General features: G+C 38.7%; 1 protein-coding gene across 1 annotated transcript in view; it reads left to right on the top strand.

Annotated features, from left to right (window-relative positions):
* The first annotated feature begins 6,420 nt into the window (after window positions 1-6,420).
* The window catches only part of LOC149252790 (uncharacterized), a 38,031-nt gene continuing 24,135 nt past the window's right edge, over window positions 6,421-20,316 (top strand). The window contains exons 1-5 of the mRNA XM_089459808.1: window positions 6,421-6,604; window positions 13,192-13,515; window positions 13,965-14,093; window positions 14,239-14,284; window positions 14,392-14,474. Of these exons, the coding sequence (XP_089315934.1) occupies window positions 13,201-13,515; window positions 13,965-14,093; window positions 14,239-14,284; window positions 14,392-14,474 (573 nt within the window). The 5' untranslated portion in view covers window positions 6,421-6,604; window positions 13,192-13,200. The remainder of the gene's footprint in view (window positions 6,605-13,191; window positions 13,516-13,964; window positions 14,094-14,238; window positions 14,285-14,391; window positions 14,475-20,316) is intronic.

The raw sequence follows: 20,316 nt of genomic DNA, 5'->3' as shown, positions 1-20,316 counted from the left end.
ATTATAATATTTACAGAACAACACACGCGTCAGTATTCAGATCTAGACTATACATGATCAAACCACATATTGGTAATTCATTTCAAGCCTTAAGATCTCGATCCATCATTAGATCTTATCCTTCACCAACCACTGAGGTTCATTCTTGGTTCAGATCAAGCACAATACCATAAGGCAATAACCTGCATACTAGATCTCACACTTCATCAGATATTCGATACTTGCACACCTGGCCTAATGATCTTCTCCTCCTTTTATAGTTTTAGGCCTTTCTTAATACCATGGACCAAAACCACTTATGACCAATACCTTGGACCAAATACCTAGGGTTAACACCTCAGACCAGATACCTTGGACCAATACCATGGACCAAATACCTTGAACCAAAAACTTAGTTTTCCAAGATATACGTGCTTTTCCTTCTATGAAAGTGCGTGTGTATGTATACACTACTTGTGGTCAATGAACCTACGTGTATACGCATCTTGCTCAAGGTGAACTTGCGTATACCTCTCTTTCTTCATTCTTTATAGTCTGATATGTAATTCTTTGCTGTTAACCTGTTGCACTGTGATCTTTCATCTGAGTGAGTTGCCATCAAGGACAACACTTGTATGATAATGCCAACAATATCCTTAAAGTGTATAAGGTAATGAGGTGTGTAGGTTGAAACTTAACAAATCCAATAAGAATTATGTGCATTGAATGATGTAGAGGTTTTATAGGTGCAAAGCCACTACCCTCTCAACCCTACCCTTCAATAATCCAAGGCATCACTAGGGGTATTGCTCCTTGGACCTCGAGGGGCGCTACACATTGTAATCTTGGGTTAGTGCACATAAGGAGGGGTGGCTTGGTGGTCTAGATAGAAGAAATTTCTACAAAGGATGACCTTTTCTAACATGTATAATTCTAGGTGCTAAATACTTATGGCCATGCTTTGGTTCGCTGTAAATTACATGGATGCCTAATAAACATGGACTTCATAAAATTCATAATCTCAAAATGATTAAAAATAAATAAACAAATAAATAAATTTGAGGATTAACAGTGTCAGACACCATTGTGACATTAACCTTGCTTATGAGAAAGACGACGACCAACCATATGACAAATAATGATAAGAGGTCGCTATATCATGCTTAGGACATTTCATAACATTGACATTTGGTGTTGATATTGAACGTATAATTACATGGACACTTTGATATATTGTTACTGATAACATTCCTAAATTACCATCATACCAAAGTGAATCTAATTTGAAAACCAAATAACACTCTTTCCCAAAAACAAAATCAAAAATATTTCACACACTCATTCAAACAAACCATTTTATTAAAACTAATACATATTTTTTTCTACTACTAGAATCAATAATTCAATGGATTGATTTAGGGCAAATCTCATATAAAACTTAATAACAACCATTATAACCTAAGAGTATATCTAATAACTTGCAAATTAGAAAACCTTATAACCCAAAAATATATTGAATAACTTTCCAGCTAAATATAACAATTTAGATATAACAATAACTCATATCTATAATTAGGCCGATAGGCCTTCCTATGCACTCACTTCCATCATCAACACTTTCATTCTCCTATTGACATTTGTCAAGCATCCCTCGATCATAAATTCATTTTAGTTGTTTTTTTTCCTAGACTGTTCGCTTGTTTGTTTTTTTTTTTGAAGATTACCTCCTATTCGAATGCTTTTCTCAGTTACAGAGTCCTGGCGTATTAGAAATAATAGCTATTTACGGCTCTGTCTGTATCTTTCCTATTTTAACTGTCCGGGAATCAAATTTATATAAAACATTTCATTTAGTTCGATGAAAGAAATCTGGAATAAATAACCTATTTTTCTTGGAGTTCTACTGTGGTCACTACAACTTACAATTCACCCCGCACGTCTTTGTATTCAAAATGGCATCATATTGCAAAATATAGAAATAACTAAAAATAGTTGCAGAAATTTCTCCTATTGACATCTGTCAAGCATCCCTCGATCATATATTCATTTTAGTTGTTTTTTTTCCTGGACTGTTCGCTTGTTTTTTCTGAAGATTACCTCCTGTTCGAATGGTTTTCTCAGTTACAGAGTCTCGGCATATTGGAAATAATAGCTATTTACGACTCTGTCTGTATCTTTCCTATTTTCACTGTCTGGGAATCAAATTTATATAAAACATTCTGATTTAGTTCGATGAAAGAAATCTCGAATAAATAACCTATTTTTCTTGGAGGTCTACTATGGTCACTACAACTTACAATTCAACCTGCACGTCTTTGTATTCAAAATGGCATCATATTGCAAAATATAGAAATAACTAAAAATAGTTGCAGAAAATCTGATAGAAATAAAGCTCAAAGTAACATGGGAGCCAAAAGTGCAAAAGAAAAATGGGCATGTGCAGACCCAAGTGGATTGTGCTTGCAAATCCAAATATATGGACGAAGATCTCTTCAGTGAAATGTGCTGAGGCAGTTTCTTGGTTTACAATAAACTAGATCCTCTCGTGATTGCCAAGGCATCCTTTTTTTTTTGTTTTTTGTTGTTTATTTTTTTTAGGCAACGACTACAATTCGACCCTGTCTGGAAACTCTATTTCATATGTAACTTCAATGTAAGCGCCTGCTGAGCTTCTGTTTTTTATGCAAGTTAGATTGAATTTGTTATCGTTTTTGAGGTTTGAGTTACAGGATGAAAAACGTGAACAGATCTTACGATGCATTGAAGGTAAGCGTTCAATTTTTTTGTCAGCAATTTATTGAAAAATATTTTGGAAAGCTGAGTGGTGAAATGGGGTTTTTGCTTTGGGATGTTACAAATGGACTATTTGATTCTTTCCATGAAACAATTTGGTTTATTTGTTTGCGCATCGTGGTCTAGTATTTGTGAGTGGCTAGATAAATTGTATGAGAACAATATCCATAGACTCTGAGTATTGTTGGATTTTAAAGCCGAAGGACCAAACATAACTTCGTGGTTATTATTAGGCACCAGGGTTCACACCGTGGATTTGGAGGTCATTTGGGTTATTGTTTGATCTATTTGTTAAAAACTTTGGTCAAACTGGTTATGGGTGGATTTTATGAGGTTAATTCCCATGGATTTTGTGCAGTTGTAGACTTGTGCACTATAATAATGTGATTTATTCTGCAGTTGCCATAATCCGAAACCGGGAATGCTCTAAAAAAATCTGAAACCTTCCTTCAACAAATAATCTTGTGAAACTTTCTCCAAACAACGAATCACTCGTGTACAAGATATTACCCTTCTAAGTGTAGATTCATGAAGAAACAAAACCAAAATAAATAAGAACAAAACGAGAATAAATAAGAAACTAGAAGTGCAATAAGGATAGCCTGTACCCATGGTACGCGAACACTGGAATCATGAACGTTAGTCTGCGTTAATTTTCATTTTTAAAAATGAACCTCCTCACTACGCCGCCACTCTTGTTGATTCACTGTTGTCGTTTTCGTATTCTCCTCCCTTGCACTAAGGAGAGCAACAATCCACTGCCACCCTGAACACCGGGGAACCGACTTTCTGTGATCAAAGATAGTCTTGCTGTGTTGTCACCACGTTTGCACAGGGTGATTACCTGCCCAAGATGATCGAGAGGTTACCGCCAAGGAGATCAGTTTAGTAAGTAGCCGTTTTTTTTTTTTTTTTTTGGAAATCACCACCACACCCAATTTGGCGCGGTAGAGACCCTTAAACCCTACCCATCTGTGCCTCGTTTTCCGAAGCGTTGAGGGACCAAACTTCAAGATGATAACTAAGTCAGTTAGAGTGTTGATAATACTCGACAGTTTCAATACTTTACTTTGTGTATCTTTATATATGTGGTAGAGCTGTAATGGAATGGTATATGATGGGATGGGTTATGATATGTGACAACGTTGTAATGGAATGGTTTACAATGGGTTTTGAAATGGATTTTCATAACTAAAAGTTATTATGAGAATATATTCATGTTTCAATATTTTACTTTCTGTATCTTTATATATACACAAAATTAATTTATACACTTGTAAGAAAAATATAGAATTTAACCCCAGTTCTGTTCGATTCTCTGTGGCTCCTCCAGTGCTATCTGGATTTCAAAGTTGAAGTGTTGCTCGGCGTAGAGAGGCCACACGAACATCGGAACACCCATCGTTATGTGTTGTCCCGATCTGCTCTGCGGTTTCTTCCAGATCTGCTCCAGGTCTGGGGTTTCTTCCAAACGGTGGCCAACTATACCTCTTCCAAATGCGTGGGCTATATACCTGCGGTGTGAGCTATATATCTGCGGTTTCTTCCAAACGGTGGCCAGCTTCTTTTCATAAATTCTCTTTTTATTGCGGTTTCTTCCCGATCTGCTCTGCGGTTTCTTCCAGATCTGCTCCAGGTCTGTGGTTTCTTCCAAACGCATGGGCTATATACCTGCGGTGTGAGCTATATATCTGCAGTGTGAGATCACCATAGATAAACCAGATCTGCTCCAGGTCCGCGATTTCTTCCAAATGCGTGGGCTATATACCTGCGGTGTGAGCTATATATCTGCAGTGTGAGATCATCGTAGATTTGGCTAGATACGCATAAGAAGAACCCAGATCTGTGAGCTATTAGTTATTGGAGGTGTTTTCTACTCTTTCTTCTGTTTTTGCATGAGTAGATCTGCGGCTCTTGCTGCGGTGTACAATTTAGTTATTGAATAGATCTGCAGTATATGTTAGATCACCGTAGATTTGGTTAGCTCTTGTGGCCTTCTCTTCAACAATCTTTTATACGCAACGCGAGAGCATTCTCCAGATGGCTCCCAGCTTCGCAAAAATAGCTGCTGGCTCAGTTCCGTCCACCTCTGGGGGGCAAGCTCCAGCCCATATCGTGAGTGAAGCCCCAGCTCCCACTGTCCAGGTGGTCCAGGCCTCACTCGATGAGGCTTTGAAGTTCTCTGAAAGTGCTCTAATTTGTCGATTCAATGGTTTTTGGCCGCGGCTAACAGCTCTACACAATTGGATCTCGGAGGTATGGAAGCCTCTAATCCCTGATGCAATTAATATCTATCCCTGTGCTAAGGGTTTCTTTATAGTAGATTTTGAAAACCCTGAAAGCAGACAATGTATTCTAGATTCCGGCCCTTGGTTTTGGGAAAAATCAGGCCTATTCATGAGGCCATGGAACCCATCTTTCGATCCCTCAACAACAGTCATAACCTCAGCACCAGTTTGGGTGAGACTGCCAAACCTACCCTTGCATCTCTGGAATTTCTCTTCGCTAAAAGCCATTGGAAATGCAATTGGAAAATTTTACTGCAGGTGCCCAGAAACAGAGGAATATGCCAGAACCACCTATGCACGCATCTGTGTGGAAATGGACTTCAGTGCCGGATTCCCAGCTGAAATACATCTAACAAGTAAAGACTATGTGTGGAATCAGAAACTCGATTATGAAAGTGTCCTCTTCAGGTGTCGATCCTGCTTTGAGACAGGCCACCTAGCCAAAAATTGCCCAAAAGCCTCCCAGAAAAATTATGCTAGAAAAAATCACCACAGATCTACATGGTGGGAAGGAGCACAGAGAGAACACTACACTGTCATCAAAGAGGAATACTCTCGAGAAAACTCTGAATCACAAGAAATCGGGCAAGAGAGAAACATCTTTCAAGACAAGCAGGGGGAAAGCCCTGCCCAACAACAAAAGAGTGAACTCGACAACCCCTCAAGCATCAACAGTTATGAGGACTCGAATACCGCACAAAATAAATCTTCATTTAACAGCGATGCAGATCTCCTAGACCAAACTTCTTCTCCGACTATCTTCAAAAAGACGAACACAGTGGATCACGAAGCTAAGACACCAATGTCCCAAGAATCAGAAGAGATGAAAGAGATGCAAGATAAAGAAAGTTGGAAGACCGTAGAGAAAAAAAAGAAAGCTACAACACCAATCTCGCCAAGAAAGACGAGGAGCCAGAGAATTAGAAACTAAGAAAATTATAGGTCCGATAGACCAATTTGGTCTCAGTGGACGTTAACCATCATCATTATCATATGTGGTAGAACTGTAATAGAATGGTAGAAATGAAGAATAATAATTTGTATAATTTTGATTAAGGATTTATTTTATTTTGGACAATTTATTGACTAAATTTAGTTTGAATAATTAAATTATTATAATATTTATTATTTTGAACCAAAATACAATTATTTCAATTTAACATTTCTATTACACCTTTGGAGACAATTACTACTTTATCCAGACCTAAAATGCCCACCTTCCACCTTCTAACCTTATTAGAATAGAATAAGGCAACATGTCTCCTTCCATAAGAAAGAAAACAAACAACCCAAATCCATCGCACCAACGGACACCGGCTAGAACGGCGACAAGCGGTTCGTAGTATGTTATATGACCATACTCTATACGTCATTCATTTTCTGTACTCGCACATTCATTTTACCCCAACTTCTGCTTGCCACATGGTTTCAAGCACAAACACCATCCAAGGGTTTTGCGGTCCGATGACAACATAATCCAGGCGTGGAAAATCGGTCCCGATTTCATACACAGTAGCGGGCTCTGGCTGGGAAAACATTCACAGGTATTCATTGGTTTAGCTGGGTAATATTTGCAGGCATTAACTCAGTTGAGTTTTCTTAAAACCAGAGAACAGGGGTTTTTTGGATTGTTTGGCGGAACACTATATTTAAGATACAAGGTACTTCACTTGAGCTTTTGTTTTTTTGTTTTTAAGCTCACTGCAATGTCTCGATCTCGAAACTCTTTAGATGCTACAATTTATCAAACGGATGGACACAGAAATATGACTAAAATAAAAACATTAAACCATATATGCGAAGGATGGAATTTGTTAATTTTTTGAGCGCTTTTGGTGTCATTATATGCTGTCTTGGAGCTTTCCGATTTGATTTTTGGTCCGCCACAGGGTTTGGTTTTGTCTAGTGGGTGTGTGCTGGTCTTCGCGTAGTTAGGGGTTCAGGGAGTATTAAGTTTATTGCATGAGTCCACTTGGTGTCGTTTTTACATTCCGTTCGTTTAATGGTTTGTTATTGACGGCGAGGTTAAATCGCGGACAAGGATGCCAATAGGCTTGTTTCAAGAATCACCGGTTTTAATTGTTCGCCGGGTTTCTATTCACTCCGTCGCCTGTCCTGCCTGAATGTTGAATAGAAAAGTGATGAGGTCAAGCGCAAGTGCAAGTCCTGGGTGAAACTGATGGAATTGCTATCCTGTAGACCTGTTTCTAAGTTGAAGGATGTTCATATTGTATGCTGCGGTTCCCATCCTGAGGCAGGTTCTCAAATTATTCTCTGGCAGAGTGTTGGTGGCATGTTGACATCAGAGCAGTAAGGGTGCCCAGTACGAAGGGGGCATGTGGCTCAGTGTTAGAGTATCCCGCTGTCCAGGAGCAGGTCCTGGGTTCGATTCCTAGCTTGTTCAATTTTCAACATGGTAGTAGAACCAGAGGTTATGATTGATAGGTGGGCTGGCTAAGTGGCCCCACCGAAGCTCTGGGTTGGAAGGGGGTGTTGGAATTAGAATCCACACCTAGACATCGAGCCACTAAGGGTAGCCGGCATTGAAGGATTGTTGTGGTGTACTTGCTCAAGCCCTCCATGCTGATCGGCGGGTAATTAATCAACTGGGTTTCCAGCTGTGAACAGAGTCAAGCTTTCAACTGTGCATAGAATAACTGCTAATGCGACTATAGGCAGAACTTACAAGATTAAACAGAAATCTCAACAGATTATCCAATGTTAATTCATAATCTATTTAATTGACAAAGGTTTCCACTAATTAAATCATTCCATTAAAGAGAATTCAGACAAGTAATGAAAACGAAGGAATTAAATAATGAAAATACAATAGAAATAAAGAACACAAAGTGAAAGATATATGCTCATTTTTTCTCAGAAAAATTTCCGACAACCTGGTTCCAAATGAGCGACGCACCACCCAGCTGTAGGCATTTGGTGTAAATGCCACTCCAAGCCACGTTATGAGACTAGAAGGGCAAAGAAAAGTTTACTAGGCTTTATTTCTCGCTCAACAAAACCCACAATGCTTATGACTGGGCATATTCTCTCACTATAAGTTAGTCCGTGCATCACAAGAAGCCTTCAATTAGCTATGTATCTCTTCCTTTCAGTGAATCACAACATGGGTTCAGGCATTTCCCTTCTGCACTCTACAGTTCCTTGGGTAATCCATACCAGCATGTGCTCTAATGCGGGGAAGAAGAGTTCGATTGCTGTTTGCCATCTGGGAAAACTTGGTATGGTAGCTATAGCTCAATGACAGTTAGTAATCAGCACAGTCATGTGGGTAACAGCCTACATGTTTATTTATTTCCCTAGCCTCTTTGCTCTCTCTCTACAACCATAAAATTATTTAGCATAATCTGTCACTCACCATCCCTTACCAGTCACCAAACCACTGGCTTACAATATGCCTACAAGGCTACAAGCTCACTTTTTTCAGGTTGCATTCACGGGGATGGGTTTTAGTCATGGGAGTTAAGTTGATTTGCATTCAAAAGTAAAAGAAGAAGGTTCCAAATGGAAAACCATGGCTCTTATACTTTGGATCACATAAGTCATATGTGCCCTCCAAAGCACATGGCCAAATTTTCCTTTGGACACATATGGTCAAACGTTGGTAAGCTTTATTTTAAGATGCTTGGTTAAAAAAGTGGGGAGTTTAGGAGGTGACATCTGACAAAGGATTCCTTTTTTCATAGCCCACTTTGCTCTTCATCTCTACCCCTTTGCTCTTCACCTCTTGTGGACTCATAATGGCTTTGTGCTCCTTGACAACCAGTTTAGACTTAAATGTTTTATAATACCTTTATATAAGATAAGGTAAACAATGGTAACACATTCATAGAGCTTATATAAACGTAACGTTATAAACCAAAGCGAAGACCCGAACTCATGACCATTCACTAATCAGGCCTGTACCTTGATATTTATCTTAGTTGCAAACTTGCAAGGCATATTGTGGCCAATTTTTCCTTTGAACATATGTGGTCAAACGTTGGTAAGCTTTCTTTGAAGACATTTGGTTAAAAAGGTGGGGAGTCCAAGAGGTGATATTTGACAAAGAAATATTTTCCTCATGCTTCCCTTTGCTCTTCACCTCTCATGCATTCATGGTGGTCTTGGGCTCTTTGACAACTGACCTGGACCTTCTGTCATATATTATAATACGTTTACATGAAATAAAGGGAACCAAGGTAATGCATCCACAGGCCGTTGTTTTTGTTATATAAAGTATGAACATAATTTAATAAATCAAAGTTAAGATTCAAACTCCATGACCATTCACTTATTGGGCCTTTACTTTGGTCTTTGTACTAAGAATATTTACAAGGCATATTTACAGTATTTACATCTCAAGGTTGTTACAACTCAGCCCACATACTGGACATTAATCAAAATAACCATGTTAACGATGTTATTAACAGTAGTACATAATCTGATTTTATATATCCGAAAGGTCAAAATCAGGGTATTACATGCACCTTGTTGCAAACAAGGAATGATTGAGTTGCCATGTAGTCATGTTTAAGATAAGTTGTTTGAACTGAAAACAAGTGCAAAGTAGTGATATAAAATAGATAATGTATGATAGATGGGTGTGGAGGTCTTTAACCAGCTTGCTTTTTTCAGGGCCCTAATTTTGTGATTGAGAATAAAGGAGGGAAACACCAGTTTCCAAGTCATGGGATTTATTTTACATTGATCTAGCCAGCATGTCGGTTGCTCAAGTGTGCACAGTATTCCTGGTGTGATGCAAGGTCTCGTTGGGGAGATGGCAAGGTGATCTTTAATTTATGTCGCATGGTTTTGAAATACTGAGAGCCTGACCCAACTCTCATTAGGGAGATTGAAAGGAAAGTTTGAATGTCTATTGAATGGTTTTAATATGGAGATGGGATGAAAAGCAATGTTGAAAAACTTGGGTTAGTGAGACTTGGCGAGTCCAGACTCCAGAGTGTAAGAATTTTGGCAAAAAAATTGGTAGTAATGGTTTTTCTTTTCCTTTTGGGAATTTATATTCGATGATGCCCGTGAAGTTTTCCATTCATGACCTGGGAGTAGGACTCATTGAGTTTAACTTGCCGACAAAGAATTGGATTACTGACTGACTTGAGTTGGGTTGGCGAGGATATGGAAGTTTCTGTCAACTATGGATGAAAAAGAGGCAGCTTGACTCTTTAAATGGGATTGGAGTTGCTTTCCAGAGAAAGGAGCTGTTATAGGTTTCTGTGTTCTGTTGAAAGAAATTTAATATAGATATAAGGCGATATAAGTTTTTGTTTAAAGTTACAGATTGGATCTGTTTCTGGAAAAACTGTATGCAAAAATGCAATTCGTAAGTTTGATGCCTTTATGCCCTTTTCTACCTGTTTTGAATACCAGGTATATTCTTGTGGGATAGTAAAGAAATTTAGGGGCTCGAGGCTTATGATGTCTGGAAGCTGAGAAAAGCTGAGAATATAATAGAAATATTAAAGCTTGGTGTCTTTCAGCAATGTTGTATGCAACATATGAGTATAGAGGTAATAATCAAGGTAGCCATGGTGTGTGGGTGCCAGTTTGAGTGCTGGTGCAACAATTTTGAAATCGGGGTGTGTCCCTTATTATTATATTAATGTATAAAATATTTGAATATCTTAAAACAATGGAAAATAACAGAATACAGAAGTAAGAACTTAGAAATGTCAAATTTAAAATTAAAATGCAAAATAATTTTAAATAAATAATGATGATGTGACAATCACATTGATGTTGCCAGTTGAACTTTGTTGATTTGATTTTCAAATTTCAGATGGAATGATAGGAACGCTAATGCTCTAGTAATAATTTTAATATAAATTATATAAATAACTACAAAACATGGTCAATGACATTTACTCATAAGACATAAATCGCTGCCAATCGATCACTTATCAATACGGGCAATTGAGTCTTCTTGTTCAATATCCTCTACATCCTTAGTGAAGATGCTCTGCAGGTACTTGTCACTCTCAAGTTGTGGCTCTTCTGCTGGCTTTGTAACTATAGGTCGTTCCACAAGGTCTTTTGGTTCATTCTGATTGTCCACTCGCATAGCATCATCTATGAAATGGTCCCATATTGTAGAAATACCTTTCTTGTATCCGGTAGCTTTTAGGGCAAGAAGATGAAGGATAGTATCCTCTATGAATGCACGGCCAAGTTTTCCACCCCGCGGGATCCCAGTTGATTGCTTTTCACTGAATGAATAAAACCATAGATACTCCAATTCCTCTCTCACGCTGAAAAGTAGTACTTGTGAGAGTAATCATATAGCACATTATTGTAGTCCTTGGGCATGTGCACCATGAATTTGTCACTAGTCTATTGGCTCTTTGCCATGATGCTCATCACAAAAAGCCTCAATTGTGCCAAAATCACCTCATCCACATGAAAACAGGGCAAATTGAGTTTGTATGAGGGATGATTCCTCTGAATCTGGACCATAAATATTTTTTATTGTTGTTGTGAATCCTTTCATAATCACCCTGTCACTAGAAGGAGGCCTCTTCTTTTCTTCCTTCAATATCACATCATTTTGGATTAAAGGGGTAAGATGCCATATGAAGGGGCACGTTCACTTTGTTCTATCATCCATGTATAAATTGTTCTAACTGTGCATATAGGTTGGGATTTCTTTTTCAATCTTTGATGGTTTTTATCTTCACCTGCCTAGAGGCAATGCTTTTATACGTTTCACCTAGACATGGGTTATTTGTATGCACATAGTGGATTATGTCTCATATTGGTTCGATGATGCCTATACAATGCTATGTGACCCTTGTAATAGCCTGTGCATACAAAGGGGTAAGATGCCATATGAAGGGGCACGTTCACTTTGTTCTATCATCCATGTATAAATTGTTCTAACTGTGGATATAGGTTGGGATTTCTTTTCCAATCTTTGATGGTTTTTATCTTCACCTGCCTAGAGGCAATGCTTTTATACGTTTCACCTAGACATGGGTTATTTGTATGCACATAGTGGATTATGTCTCATATTGGTTTGATGATGCCTATACAATGCTATGTGACCCTTGTAATAGCCTGTGCATACAAAGGGGTAAGATGCCATATGAAGGGGCACGTTCACTTTGTTCTATCATCCATTTATAAATTGTTCTAACTGTGGATATAGGTTGGGATTTCTTTTTCAATCTTTGATGGTTTTTATCTTCACCTGCCTAGAGGCAATGCTTTTATACGTTTCACCTAGACATGGGTTATTTGTATGCACATAGTGGATTATGTCTCATATTGGTTCGATGATGCCTATACAATGCTATGTGACCCTTGTAATAGCCTGTTATGGCGTTCAAAACTTCAAACCTGTATGTCTTTTTCTAAGGGGTTTGATCCTGTAGCAGGCTGTTATGGGGTTGATCTGCATAGTGACAGGCACGCCATGGGGTTCAACACCATCATAACAAAGTAGTGACATCCCCATTAACAACACCACCATAACAAAGTGGTGACATCCCCATTAACAACACCAGCATAGCAAACTGGGGACATCCCCATTAACAACTCCACAATAACAAAGAGAACATCATTCTAAGGCAAATGTCATGCACCAAGATAAAAAGAGCTGAACATTTTTTCAAATGATTTGTTACCTCTCTAAATTTTTGCAAATGAATGGCTGAATATTTGTTGAGCTACATGTTGACCTGCTAAAATGATTGATCATGGAAAAGGATATTCAGTTGGTAGTTTGAACGTTGATATTGCCATAAAAGTCACAGCCATGCTATTACGACTTTCCAAATTTTTGTCTAGCCTTCTTTAAAGTTTAAACTTGGATATGTCCAACATTTGTAGTTTTATGTTACATATGATTTGTCATTGCCATATTGCTGGCCTTGTATGCGCATTTTAAAAAGTTATTTATATCATAAGATCTCTTCATTTTTGTTTAGTTTCATTATTTTAGTATAGATTCTTATGCTCAACCTCATGCGTTATTGTTATATTAGTTACTTAGACCTTTAATATAGGTTGCAGGGCATGGTCCAATAGTTTGGCTGTAGGATCTGACAAATTATTGACATTCTAATTTGCCACGTAAAGGTATTTTGTTTTCTCAGTGATAATTGCTGTTTAACAGGATTTCAAGATGGCTGCAAAGGTTGATCAGACAGCGGCTGAAAAAAGCCATAACCAGTCTACAGCATCACCTGCCACCACACCAGTAAGGATAGCAAATAGTTCAAAAGTTACTATGCGGGCTGTGAAAGCAGGAGTTAGTTTTGTTATACCCAAGAACAAGTTGTCAGGAGCCATGGTTCCTGTTGGTCGTGGTGGTGGAAAGCTGGAGACAAATGATTCCAAGAAAGATGAGGAGGTCAAGCAGCCACAGAGAAAAACCAAATGGGGTATTGATTTGACACAAGATGCCGCTGTGAAAAGAGGAAGGGCCCTGGCTTATCAGGTGGCGATTCAATCTATCAAATTGTTTGGTCAATCCTTGACATTTTATTGATGATTAATAACTTTCTTTAAATATTTCGAAGTGATTGGTACAGCTTGTGATGAATTGATTAAACAGAGACGGCAGTGCTTATTTTAATTTCTGATGCTCTAGTTTAAAATTCGACATGCGTGATCTTGGTTTTGTTCGTATTCTTATTTTTCTTTTGTATTTTACAATATCTAGTTTTAGTTTTGTTAATCTTGAAAACCCTTCTTCCCATGACTTTTTACCCATTTCTCTGAACAATAAAATAAAAAGAACTCTCCCCAGGATACACCGAACTTATGTTTCTCTAGTGGGCCATGACACTGTAGTATTTCCCTGTGAATTTCTCACATGGAAGCCTTCCGATTCCAGGTGGCATTAAGTGATATTACTGCCTGTGTGGTGGTACAAATTTTGAGCAGACTCGTGTGGAGCAAATTGCTGTATTGCTGGAGTCGGGTAATCTGGAGATTGACGATGATGAAGCTACAAGATCACCCTCACCTCCACGAAAGTATGATTCATCTGGGCAAAGGACAAACTCTAGGGAGGTAAGTAACATGAATTACAAAAAATGACATTTGAAAGTAATAGTTGACCCAAGCATCAACATGATGCCTGATCATTAAAGACTATATCTTAACATGCCTGCTTTTGACTGATCCTCAATTATTGTTGGGTCTGAAATCAATGCAGGCAAGGAAGCGAGAACAACTGGACTTGGAAAGGCGTGAAGCTATAGGTATTATACTTCAGATATGCAATTGGTTACTGACTTCTAACTCGTTGTATTCAATAAAAGGTTATGCAAGTGGTATGATGTTAAGGTCATGCCCTGTGGCTTTTCAGGCGAATGCATGCGCTTGAATCCTAATTACAAACCTCCACCAGGGTACAAGCCTGTTAACAAAGAGGCAAAGATTTACATTCCAGTAAGTTATCTGCACATGAGCCTAATCAAAATCATGGGAATATTTTAATTTTTTTAGTTTTAAATTTGAGATTTTGTTTGAGAACATGTTGCAACTATTCTATGTTTGGTAAAATAGCATTTGATCCAAAATTGTAAAAGATTATTAACTAGATTGTGCCCTTGATAATGGTAATATTAAAAGAGAAGGCCATTATAGAGAAGCAGGTCTAGTTGGAAAGTAGGATCCTATTTTGTTTCTGTTTGGTTATAAGCAGTGGACCTATTTTGAGTAGGGATTTCCATAAATTTTATTTATCAACAGTGTACATTTTTCATAAACTATCCAACAGAAATATATCATTATCCACCCTTTGCTATTTTTTCATCTCTCCCTTTCTTCTATAACTTATGCTACATGCTTCTTATCTACGGGAATATATATCATCGAAAATGTGTATTTGGACTGAGTTTTGTGATGTCTTACAGCTTATTTGTAGAACTTTAGCAAAGATAATGTTCCATTTGTAGGGATTTTGCACAGGAAAAATAATCACAGATTACATGTATATTATCCACAGAAGTAATGACTATATTTGAATGGCTTTGGAGTATTCAAATAATTATTCAATTTTGAAGATACAGCTTTTCGTTTTAATGATTGAGAAAATTAGTTAAACCCAATGTATTTACTGTTGAGGCATTGTTGTCACTAATGTCTATGCTTGTTGCAACCTATGTCACAAGGTTCGTCGAACTTTAACCTTGAGGTTCGAATTTTAGTGAACCTTAAATTTTTTTTAAGGTTCGGCGAGCCTCATCGAACCTCATAGCCATTGACCAAGTCCATAGATCAAAACTCATAACTTCATGTCACAACTCAAGCTTGTAATTTATCCTTGTGGTTTCCATGTCTGTGAAAGCATTGTTGATGTTGATTTCTTACTATTTTATCCTATATATATAGATGAACCTAATGGCGAACCTCATAAAAAAATTCGAACTCAAACCGAACCTAATCATTGTCGAACCCAGACTCGAACCCGAACCATGTGATATTGGTTGCAACAATATGTTGTAGCCTGTAAAATAAGGAAATTTTGTTTCCAGTGGTGTATATTTCTCCCCAGAATATTCTAGGTCTGCATATTTCTTTATATCTTATATTTTTATATTTTTTTCTGGCTTATAGGGCTGACAGGTGGATTCTGACTATGAACAACTTCTTTTTGCTTTTTTCTGTACCATACATATGGAGTTTGCTTTTGTGATGGACATGTAACTTTGTACTCTTTTTTTTGTCCTTGTATTTGAGTAAGAAGCAATACATCATAGATTGCAATCTAAAAATGTTCCCTTTTTCCCAAGCAACCAGGTTTATAATCACCAGAAAATGAAGTTCTGTGTTTCTCATTTATTCCCACAATATCTCTGGAGAGAATTGTCACCTTTCTCTTTGTTTCAGAAAGTACCTGAAATAACGCTGTGTTAGAGCCCTTTGCAGCAAAGGATTAAGGGTATATACCTATGTAATATTGTTTTTTCCTAAGTTTCAAGGGCTGGGGAATTCTGAAGGTAAACCCTAGAATCTTCAGGGCAAGGCTCAAACCCATTACAACAATATACTCGATATGAGCTCAACATGTGACTAGTGGAATTGAATCTGGGTGGGGAGGATAGCGATCATTCCTTCCAACCATTCAAGATAAATCCAATTGACAATACCTCTGTAATATCTATGGAATTCTTCAAATTGTTTTCTAAGGAAAATAACATAATTAAGGATGACTGCTCAAAGTTAAGTTGCCTCTGTAGTTTGCAGGTTGGTTGGAAATTCTTATTGTTTACACGAAGTATAGAAGGAAAATAATTATTTTTAGCTTGCAAAAGAGGTTTTAACTTTTGATATTAAATATAAATTTCTCTGTGCTAAAACTCTTTTAGATGAGAGTGCTTATGTAATCTTTTCATAGTTTCTGTTTTACTGCTCTCAAAATTTCATGAATAAATGGCCAGGCTGCTTCATTATCATATTTCTGATCCAAGTCAATCTTTATACAGAACAATGCAGTTCAGAATTGGCCATTCAATCAACAAGATATTTTATCTGCCATAAAAATTTCCGTATTTATCACAATATTGGCAATGAGGGATTGTTAATTTTCTCTGCTGTCTGTTGTTAATTTTTTAACTTAGCTTCAGTTGTCCCTGTCATCATTGGGCTAGGCTTATGGATGTCCCTCATTTGTGGGAAGTTAGAACTGTTTTCAGGCTTTAGTATTTTGGTTATACAAGGGGAAACAAATTGGATGGATTCTGTATGTGCTGTGGCGCATGATGCTGTGATGGACCCTGGAACAATGATTGTGTTCTAATTGTGCAGTGCACAGTATATTTCTGGTTTATCATAGCTATTCACAAATCCCAGCATTGCAATTTATATGGCCAAGCTTCTTAAAGCATCTACTACATCGGGGTCTTGCTTTGGTGGAACTCGAATTTGAAGCTACTGTTGCTGCCTGCTAGAAGCCGCCAAATTATATTTGGTAAAAATAATTAGACAACTCAAATAAGGTCATAGCTCTCATTTGTTTACACACCCTAGTCAGACAGGTAAATCTGGACACTCTACACTGGTGTAAGTAGTTGCTAAGTTGTAGAATTAACTAGGCAGTTTTTACCTTAAAAAATTCTGCTAAACATATTGGCATTGTTTCATGTGTATCTGTAGACAAAATTGTATAGATCTTTATTTTAGTTTGGTCAAGATGCACATATATTCTTGTATTTCAGTGACCAGTCCATGGTGGTGCCTAGTCCCTTGTGAGCACTGAAGACTGATGCAGGGATATGAAGGTTATGGTGCTTTGTGATTTTTCTTGACATTTTATTGATTTCTAGCTGGGAGACATTTGCCAGTACCTCCTGCTGTTAAGATCTTGTGATCATCATCTATTAGAGCTATTTCTGGGGATGGGTTATTGATTCATCCTGCTTGATAAATCCTGTTCCCTAAACAACCATAAAAGATCATTCCCACAATTCAAGGAACCTATTTGGCACTCATAGCTTTTGGCCTCCATGCCATTGTGTTCCATTAAATATATAAAATACCTACAACCTTTTTCAACTTCAATGATTGTTGTGAAACTTGTATTGGAAGTTATGTATGCTATGTATTTCTGTACTCTTTTATCAAGCTAAATGGAGTATTTTTTCTTTAGATGAAATGTTTCTATCCCTTGTAAATGCAGAATGAAGTTCCTTGTATAGAATTTTGATTTCATGTACCCCTTTGGGCAACACAAGAGACCTTTAGTAATAAGTAAATATGTTGGCCAGGAATTGTGCCTACATGAAGAACGATTGAGAAATCAGTATATATGTAGGACATTATCACACATTCATCACTTATAGATATGATGATTATTTGATATTGCTACTTTTGGGGTATTATTAAACAAGTTCTTTCATATAAGGAGTTGTGGTGCAACTCCATTATTTACATCTTGTGCTTCTATTATCATTTTTTTCATGCTGTGAATTGGCCTATATCAATTATTCTATTGTTAATTCTTTTTTTTTTTTTTCTCGATTAAGACTAATTCTATTAAGCAGTAAAATATTGTACAAGTGGATACATTCCAGAGATGCAAGATACCAGCAACCGGAAATGATAGGACTATCAACCTCGGTTCCGGGGAATGAGATGAGCAAGCAAGGAGCTACAACTAGTCACTGTAAGCTTAAAGAAGCATAGAATGCTACCCGGAAAGAGTAGAGGCTTCAACACGAAGCTTTTTCCCTTTCCTTTTTTTAACTTCAACCCAGCCATTTTGGGGTGGATGGGCGATTACAACTTGAAGATTGGGGTCCTCCACAGGGGAGCCCTCCTTTTCTGAGTCCGAGGAGGAGGACAAATGGACACGTTTCTGTGCAATGGCTGAATCAGAGGAAGGCGCCAGGCCATCGGTGGAAGGGGCCACAAAAGGAGGGGCCTGATTCAAATCTTCATCGCTATCTTCATCTTCAGAGCTGGAGGAATCAGACTCTACTACTGGAGGAGGAGAGCAGGGAGCCCATCGTTTGGACTTGGGCTTGGAGTCGTTGGCCTTGTTCTTTTTTGCCGGACGAGATGGGCAAGTATTCTGCAAATGCCCAGATTGGTGGCAATGGCGGCACCGAAAAGCAGTGTTCTCGTAATCCAGTGTCTGGGTCCAGACAAAGTCATTTATCTTGAGATTGATTTGTTCTTGAAGGCCTTTGCTCAGGTCTAACTCCGCACAGAATCTTGCATATGAGTAGAGACCTTTGGACTCCCGCCAAAAATCTCCTCTGATGAAGCTGCCCAAGGTGTCTCCTATAGCTCTGAAGACACGAGTACTCCATAGGTGGGCAGGAAGCCGAATCCATACCGGTGTCTTGGTAATGACTGCCGTGGCTGGATCAAAATCTGGGAACCAGGGAGTCAAGAATAGCCCTGCCGTTCCCAAGAACCAAGGGCCCTCTGCTAAGGCCTTTTCATAGTGCTTATTGTTATCAAATAGAACAATGAAATAACCTTTCGAACAAAAAAAGATCTTATAGTGATGTGTCCAGTTTGCATGGATCTATGCATAGAGATCCTGAGATCGCGGCCACAATCCATTAAATCTGCAAATGATGGCTCTTTCTGCAAATTCTTGAAGCTGGGAGGCCAGATCATCATGCATGAGTTCAACAGAGGGAACTTCTTCAATTTTGTCAACCAAGAAGGCCTTAGATTTAAGGGCTTCCGGGGGTTTGGGGTTCTCGGAGTGAACTGCGTCCTTATATGAGAAAGGCCGAGTAGAGGAAGATTGTCCCGCTGCTCCTCCTCTCAAACGAAGGGTTACCACCACCGAGCTGTTCCTGGAAATGCTGTAAGCAGAGAGGGAAAGAGGGTTTTCAAGTTGTTTACCTTGAAAGAGAAGTCGCAGAAGGCTGGATGGGATCCCCAATCTGCGCTCTAGATTCAGTTTGAGATCCTGTACCAGATCTGAAGGGCGAACCCATTGCATGATGGTTCTGCCTGAAGGCGGAGAAATCTGGATCTGAAAGGAGTCAGATAAGGGCTTTGACCCCATGCAGATCTCTAGATCTGGCCAGAGCACGGGCTTTTCTGCCTTCTGGATGACCAGATCTGGCAGATCTTTGTCAGATCTGAAGCTGAGACTACGTTTCGGAGAGCATGTGGTTGCCTCAGATCCATACCAAGACCATGCGGATGATGCATTTTCCTGCTCTTTCTTGCTGGATTCCAAGGTCGGCCCGGAAGGAAGCAAAGCCAGAGCTGTAGCTTTGAGATCTTTCAGCCCCTGCTGCTGAGGGTGCAACGTTCGAATCCACCGGGGGATGCGCGTCCAAGCAAGCGCAGCAGAGGCCCTGTCCTCTGTGGCGAGAGCGAAATAGGTCTTCCCTTTTACGCTGCGCAGGACCCTGGCGGTGTCAGCGTAAGCACGGGCTGCCCTCCTGGTTGGATCGAATGTGCCGGGCCACACTCGCAATTTCCTCCATGGGTCTCTGATCTTCATTGCGTATCTCCGCCAGGGCCTTTTTCTTACACGCCTGAGCCGGGTTTCTTTGAGGGCCCGGGTTTCGATCTCGAGACCACCAATCCCTCCGCTCGCTCTTCGATCAGTCTTCACAGCCATCGTTTTTCCGAGTTTGGCAATCCAAATCTCATTCTATTGTTAATTCTTAACCATTTAGAGTAATTCAATAATTATTAGGAGCAAGAATGTCTATAGAACACATCTCTCAGATTGGCAGCAGGCATGTTGACATATTCACTTTATACAGCTCATATTGATCCCTCTTCAAGCATCAAACAATCATCTGATTGT

Source organism: Pinus tabuliformis, chromosome 7 (genome assembly GCF_031772625.1).
Source record: "Pinus tabuliformis cultivar Carrire ecotype Pingquan chromosome 7, CPIR1, whole genome shotgun sequence".
NCBI classification, from domain to species: domain Eukaryota; kingdom Viridiplantae; phylum Streptophyta; class Pinopsida; order Pinales; family Pinaceae; genus Pinus; species Pinus tabuliformis.
This window is presented reverse-complemented; position numbering and strand designations above follow the sequence as displayed.